This window comes from Diuraphis noxia, unplaced genomic scaffold (genome assembly GCF_037042655.1).
Source record: "Diuraphis noxia isolate RWA-SAM2 unplaced genomic scaffold, SU_Dnox_SAM2 contig0004, whole genome shotgun sequence".
NCBI lineage: Eukaryota > Metazoa > Arthropoda > Insecta > Hemiptera > Aphididae > Diuraphis > Diuraphis noxia.
In genome coordinates, this window is record NW_028301714.1 from 24145170 (window position 1) to 24153629 (window position 8460).

Sequence of the window (8460 nt, forward strand, 5' to 3'; positions counted from 1 at the left end):
TATTATTATAACCTTAAATTCTAAAAAAAACTAATAGAACCATAGACCTTATACCACTTTAAAACTATAGGTATTAACAAGGTGGATTGATAAAAGATAAAAGATGATAATATTTATTTATCATTATTCATTAATTAATAATTACGGAAATTGAGAATTTGAAGTTTTAAGTTTGCGTTTGATGGACTGTTTGCAGGTTTTTGATTTATTTGATTTATTTTTCATTGAGTTAAATTTCATACCTAAAAACTAATTCCTGATGATTACAATTTCCAAAATTTTTATTGAAATCAGGTAAATTTAAAGACATTTCAATTATTTCTTATTAGTAGATTTACATTCAAATTAACTACATAGACTAAAATTGTATAGTTTATAAAACACTCTATTTAACAATTATCATATAATAGTTTAACTTAAACATATGTTTATTGGTAAATGAATGAAAATTATTTCAATATCAATTTATATTTTACTGTCTGTAGTCCATACTTAAAACACATCACATAATTAAACTCATGATGCCCAATTTCTGTTTTTGGAGCTCCTTAAAGTTATTAAAGTTATTTTTTTCTCATAGATTCATTTTATTAACCTTCATAACACTTCTAAACATAATGGTATCAAGTATAATAAAAGTATATTGTCTAATAGCGTTTTCCGCCACACTGCACTGACTTCACCAGTACATATTTTTACGTTCCATCTGCAAGATTAATGTGCACCGAGTGGACTTTTTTATGTTTCACCTAAATGCACTACATCAGTTTTTTGCACTCAGTGCAAAGATAATCGCACGAGCTCTAGGAGCTCGTGCGCATTATCATTATCATGATAAGTACTGCAATACCCATTAAATATTTTATTATCTTTATATATCAGTAATTAGTATAGATTTTATGTTTCATCTACATTTGCACCAGCCCGTGTTGGGACTATTATCAGTGAACTGTACCAGTTTTACCTTGGTGCAATAGTGCGGTGTGGTGGAAAACACTATGAATATTATTTACTTCAACATTGTTGTTATCTTCTCACTTCTTAGAATTCCATCCATTCTTTATCTCATTCTAAAGACTTAACTATTTAAAAAAAAATACTCTTTCTTTATATGATATATCTAGGTATATAGGGATAAGGAATAGTTTCAGTCTTAATTTGTATATAACATAATATAACTATTTGTTGGTTATCTCATTCATCTTTGTAATTTTATTTCCAATACACTTTAACTATACTCCATATTCCAAGAGAATATTACTACTTACTACAAACAATATTTCAGGTCTGCCATGATCGCTCTCTTAACAATAGATTATTATAGCAAGTAGTAATGCAGTTTAAGACTTCTAGTTTTAGTTTCTGTTCAATAATATTCTCGTAGTTGGAAGAGTATATAATATAATATTTTAATGCTATCATTCTATCAATACATTAGGCAGTAGGTATATTGCCTTTGTTAATTGTTTAAACTTAGATAAAAGATTAGCTGTTATTCATTCAAATTATTTTAATAATATATGGTACCTTTAAACAATAATTTTATTTGTATTAAATTGCTATTAAATTTATTTTTTACAGATCAACAGTCAAAAAAATCAATTCATCTTACTTCAAGACTTGAACAAACTTTAAATTGTTTCAAGAATTCAAATATTCAAGTGCCATTTATCAATTATATCATAATGATTTTATTCAAACGAGTACTATCTTTTAAAATGAACAAACAAAAACAGTTCTTTAGATGTTTTTGTAACTCTGATAATACTTTGGAGACAATTAAGTCCAATCAAATTCAATGGCCTAAGGATTACAACAATATTCCATTGGAACCTAATGTTACTAATTTTTCTACTATTAGTCCAGCATTACTCCCCACATTTAATCTGGCTGCATATGTAAATGAATTTTATTCACTACAACAGTTGGTTAAACTTGGTGTTGAAATTTACAAATTTGACAATAATCCTGATGTTATGGAAATGATATTGAAATTAGATTTTGAACGTGATATGAAACCGTATATAAGATTTATTCACGATTGTGGAGTACCAGTTGAAGAATTGGGAAAATTTCTCACTAAAAACCCTATGATATTTTCTGAACATATGGATGATTTAATAACCCGAATTAATTATTTAGAACATAAAAAATTCAATACAGAAATGATAACTACTATAATTCGAAAACACCCAAAATGGTTATCTCAAAGTACAGTTGACATTGATACCAGTCTTGGATTTTTTCAAAGTAACTTCTTTCTTTCTGGTGATAATATCCGTAGTTTAGTTACTAAATTACCAAAATTGATAACTTGGCCAAAAAAATCAGTAAATTTGGTAATGTTTTCATTAGTCGAAGAAATGGGTTTCAATAAAAGCGAAAGAAAAAGACTATTACAAATCCATCCCAGATTATTTATTATGTCCAAAAACCATTTATTACAACGATTCAACTACATACATCATACTATGAACATAAATCATGATCGCATTGTTTTTGAACCTCAAGTAATGACCAGTCGTTTATTTAGAATAAAACAGAGACATGAGTATCTCAAATATTTAAACCGAGCACAATATGACCCAACTAAGCCCAATTATGTACCTCTTTTAAAATTAGTTTCAGGAGATGATTCAGAATTTTGTATAAATCTTGCAAAGACTAGTGTTGAAATGTTTAATACCTATCTAAAGACTGTTCAATAATGTTACGATTTAATTGTTAATTGTAAAAAAATGTATATTTTATATTTGTATTAATATTGTATTGTTTATTTGTTTATTAATGAACATTTGTGTACCTATACAATAATGATTATGAATTTTAATACATGTGAATATATGATGCATATGTGAGTGTTTATAATATATTTATTATTTATATACGATATATGTATAAAATATATAATAGAATTTACTAACTATTTTAAGAATGTTGTTAAATAAAAAACTATTTAGTTTCAAGGGTAAAAAATACAAGTCAATCTTCATACAATAAAAACTGAATAATAGATTTAAGGTGATATGTTTTATTAGAATATATAAACCAAGGTTAAACAAATTTAAATACTCTAGTTGCTATTATTTAAAATTTTTTTTACCATTGATATTTTTAATATATTATGTTTGGCTTTAGTGTAGTACATAACAGATTATATAATAATTGATTCTACTTTTATTTGTTTGTGATGTTGGTAAAATATATAAATATGAAATAATATGATCAATATACATCTTTCAAAACTCAAAAAAATAGTCGCTAACCAATACTGACATCCTCTGTATTCATGTTAAATTTAACAATTTAATTACTAAAATTAATGATATGTAAGCAATTGTATTTAATGAAGTAATAAATATAACAACTATTCCTATTTATGAACAATTAATTATTATTTATTACTATACAATTTTTGATTTGTAATAACAAAATTCACAAATTCAATAAACAATATTTTATTAATTATTGGATGTTTAATAATTATTAATGATCCCCCAAAAAAATAACGTACAAATTAAAAACTGAACTTTTAAATTCTGAGCATAGCGATGAAAGTAGGTATTATTGTATTTAGAGTGATGTAATTATTTAGGACTAACTCAAAATTTAATAATTATCACTGGAAATTTTCACCAAATATTTATATTATCATTTTCCACACATGGTAGCATTTATGAAATCTTTTGAATTATAATATTATAATGAGCTAGTCAAGAACATTTTTTCAGTTAAAAATTCATAAAAAATTACTTTTCATATGTGACATTAGAAATTCTGATAGAAGATTCCCAATAAGTTTTTCTATCTTGATCAAAAAAAAAAATTAATCTACTTACAGTCATGTGATTTTACTAATTATTTATTTTTAAATTATTAATTTTGATTATTTATTGCTTCATTTTTATTATGCTGTAGGATGGCACACCTTCTCCAATCTCCGCTCAAAATCATTTTCGTATGCAAGATGCAACAAATTCAAATATTTTTTTTTTTCTTTTTGTAGCTTTTTATTATAAATCTAGCTCAACAATTACAATAGGTTAGATATTAACAATCAATATAATAAGTAGAAAAAAAAGAAAACAGTAGAATTAAAGTAAAATTAAGTTATAAATAGCTAAAGATATAATAAATTATATAAACAAAAAGACTCAGATAATAAAGCCAGCCTCCTGAATAAAAGAAATAATAATAATAATGCCTTGTTCAGAGTTGGAGATTGAAAGGAACATTCAAGAAATTGAGGGAAGTAATTATAGTCTGACGCTTAATGGAAAGAGAGGGACAATCAAAGAGAATATGGGACAAATCGCAAATATGGATGAACATAAACAGAGTGCAAAAAGGGGGAATCATTTAAATTTAATTTATAAGCATATGAGGGTAATAAGTAATGCCCTATACGTAAACGATTAAATTGTATAATAGAGGATTTATAGGCAGCCGAACCTTATTGAACCAAGTATTATTGGTAATATATGGGTACATAGGCGCCCGCAGGGGGGGCAAGCTGGAGCATTTGCCCCCCTGGCTTTTTCAAAATATTTTTTTTAATTAAATGTTTTAAGATAAATTACTTTATACTAAACAACAAATTTAAAGTATAAAATAAGTTGTAATATAATAAAATATAATATACTCGTATTGAAAACGAGTATAATAAAAAAGGATATTATTTTAAAACACCTAGTAAAATTATAATATTTTATTATATTTATCCTCAAATCCTAACATTCCCCCCTAGAAAAATTTCTGCGGGGTAGCAGGGTACAATCGATTAAAATCTGGAGCCAAAATTACTTGGAATAACTTACCCGGCATAAATTATAATATTTATCATTGAATTCAAATATAATACATCTATTAAAATTACATTCTCTACAATTACAGCAGAGCGGTGCCCACGATTTCACCTTTAAAAAATAAATATTTTAGATGTTATACTCTGTCTTTTGCAAACTGTAAAATTCAAAGTTTTACTGGTTCGTCTGGTTCTGCGATTCATTTAGAATATCTGAATATTTACCTATTTATAAATTACGTTGTATGTATTTTGACATTTAAAATCATATTCAAAATTCAAATTATGTAGAATAAATCGATTTAAATCCCTATCTACTTTATGAGATGTTGTAGGTTCTGAAAAATCCAACACCTATTTTACCCTATACATTGTATATTATATATTAGTAGCCAGGCTATACCATGTGTTTGGCTTATTAATATTTTACTTCTGTTAAACATAATTATGTGTTAAACAATTTCACTTTGTATACCCGTCTAACGGTGTAACTGCAGAAACATTAAAGCACCTATACATCCCTATTATTGGTAGGTACATATTTTCAGTTTGGTACCGAATATAAGGTAATAAAAGTAAAACATATTAAATTACGAGTACTATTATAGATAGGTATAATTGTGGGCTTTAAATATATGGCTACGACGCTACTTAAATATTAATATATTATTTTGACGGAACATTACAATGAATTGCTTCTATAATATAATATGCTAGATGGATTTCTGGGGCTTTCGATTGCAATAATTCCAACAATTGATGTTTTATTATTGTATACATAATATATACCTAATCTACCATTACAAACTCTCAACAGGTGTAAATTTTTGAATGACATCGGCACGTTGCCTATTATAATATTATACCCTTCGGATATTCGGTGGTCCAAAATCATGGAGGTTTTGCAACAACAAAACTGTACGAGTTATACTATAGCTGGTATTTTGTTATAGCCTATAAGTGCAATATATATATATGTATATATATACACATAAGTTATATACTTATTTGGTATTATGGATAAAATATTATATTATATCCCTTACACTTCAGTCTACCGTTGCCGCCGCCGCCGTGATTTCCGCGGCGTGTACGAGTCTTTCGGACGCCGATGGCGACAAAAGGGAAAAAAGGTATTTTCGTTCCGATTCTATTCAAATGGAATGCACGCACGCAGATCGGATTCATCACAATGGTCATGTGAACGCTTATTGGAACACACACACATATATATATATATATGTACATATTTATATTCGTATTCCCCTAAGCACAATGACGAAGAATGTCTTAACATATCCTGTCGGGATCGATATGTATGAGCATAATATATACATATATAAGTATATATATATACACCTACCTATATGTATTATATAATGCACACACATGCGGCACGGTATATATATTATTATTATTATTATGTGTAGCAAAGACGCGTCTGCAGGCGGCCGTTTCGTGCCAGCCACAACACAATACCCCAAATTGGAATTTTGAAGACATAAAAGACATTCCCCGATGAATGAATAATAACGCATATTCGATGACAGTTTTCAAATACTACAGAACAGCATCGCTTGCATGCAACTACATAGGTAATATAGCATACATATTCGTATTTATAGGTAAATATTATACTTTCTCTTCTTGGACACACATGGTGACAAAATTCTAAACTTAAACGTTTAGAATAACTAATCAGCTTAACTTTTATACCTATATTTATATTATATGAATTGAACGAATACAGTACAGTAGGTAAAAAAAAAAACAAATCAGTTTTACGCTTGACGCAAAAATGTTGTATATTTTATAATTTAAATTATAACGTTGTTTCGTATTATTATGTAATATAGACTAGACGTGACCATTATTATAACAGCTAAACAGCGATCTATGACCAAAAACTATATGTAAGATCGTACGCGCAATGCGCATACCCATACCCATTTATCCACCCATAACCCATTTATAACACGTTCATCTTTACAAGTTGAACATTTACACCACGATAAGCGAATACTATAATAATACAATACATTAATATGAGTATAATACTGTTATACGCGTATAACATATTATGGCATTATGCTCTATAATAATCCATGTGCAGTTATCGGCGGTCGGATGGCTATCGTTTTTTTCTTTGATGGTGGATCTACCATCTATTTACAAGTTAGATACATCGTTGGAAAACATCACCCTGACCTTTACTCTGCTCTCGGTGAATTCCAAAAAGAACAAGCTGATGTAGAGATTATGATTTCAGAGCTGAGTCTAGGGCGAAAAGTGAGAGCCCAGCCAAAAAGAAAATGGTGAGACTTTCAAATGCGGATTATGGCTATTACTGCTGATTTTAATTTATATCATGAATTAGAATTTCTGAAGGCAATCGCGCATAATATTATTTTGTGAAATTATTTTATATATATTTTTTTTTTTTTGTAAAGGTTTTTTATTATTGGTCAATTTATATGTATCATTACAATAGTACTTAAATTAATTAATGTTTATATTTTATACGTTTTATAATTTAATTATTTTAAAATATTTTACTATTACACTAGGTACTTGATTTATTATATCATTATTCATTATTAATTTTATTAATTTATTTTTATTTTTATTTTTATATGTATTATAATTTATATTCGGAAAAAAAAGGTTTCGGGTTTTTGGATTTTCGGGAAAAAATTCATTCGGGAAATTCGATTCGGGCAAAATACCGGTAACCAGTTGTTCTTGATTTCAATAAATTAGTCCTTACAAAAACTGAAATATTTTCAATCTAATTTAAATTTAAATCAACATATTAATTAGATTTCGATCTTAAAATTATTATTATGACGTCACTTTGCTATAATAAATTAATAACTATTTGCTAGCAATAAAGCTAGGACTAATCGTGTACTTAATTACAATCGCTAATGCTTATAATTACAAAAATATATTAAATATAGTGACTATTTCATAATATACCTGAACCCAATATAAATATACTATATATTTCTGTATAAGTATTTTTTTCTCTTAAAAATCAATTTTAAAACTGTAACGGTTGTTTAAGCATATATATATAATATATATATATATATTATATATTACCTATATTAAACGTGTCATTTGTGTGTATAATATATTTTATTTGTTTGGTGTAGTTCTGTGTATAAAGACGCCTAAATGTCTACCGTTTTAATAATAAAAGGATCGTTTTCTACACAACAATAAATTGTATTCTGGAAAGGTAAGGTTGCTCAAAAAAAAAAAAATTACTATTTTTATTTTTTACTTTCATTTGTACTCTGAATTAGGTTTTGCCGTGCCTATTTTCCACGGCACGTATTACACATCGTGACCATAATATATTACATACAAATGTCCGTTACGTCTTGCCTTCATATATTATAATAATGAGTAGGTATGTACACTACACTTAATTCTGCAACTATTGTACTTTATTTTACAATGAAATCGTTGGAAACCTTCGTCTCATATACATGTATATGACATGATGGGCATGTTTATTATACTCATGCATACGTAAAATAATGTTTGATGGATAAAACGGAATATTGTGTACTCAACTACCGTATGCGTATTTATGTATAGGTCGAAATTTGTAACTCCAAAAAAAAAAAATATATACGTAGGAACCA

The 8460-nt window shown here is 27.2% G+C and overlaps 1 protein-coding gene across 1 annotated transcript; it reads left to right on the forward strand.

Moving 5' to 3' along the window:
• Positions 1 to 135: 135 nt before the first annotated feature.
• Positions 136 to 3468, forward strand: mTerf3 (mitochondrial transcription termination factor 3). Its single transcript, XM_015522141.2, has 2 exons — positions 136 to 294; positions 1582 to 3468. The coding sequence occupies exon 2, from the start codon at positions 1686 to 1688 to the stop codon at positions 2706 to 2708; it is 1023 nt and encodes a 340-aa protein (XP_015377627.2). The 5' UTR covers positions 136 to 294; positions 1582 to 1685; the 3' UTR covers positions 2709 to 3468.
• Positions 3469 to 8460: the final 4992 nt, after the last annotated feature.

Excerpts from the sequence above, each read along its gene's own strand:
- mTerf3 (XM_015522141.2), top strand. The coding sequence starts at position 1,686 with ATGATTTTATTCAAACGAGTACTATCTTTTAAAATGAACAAACAAAAA.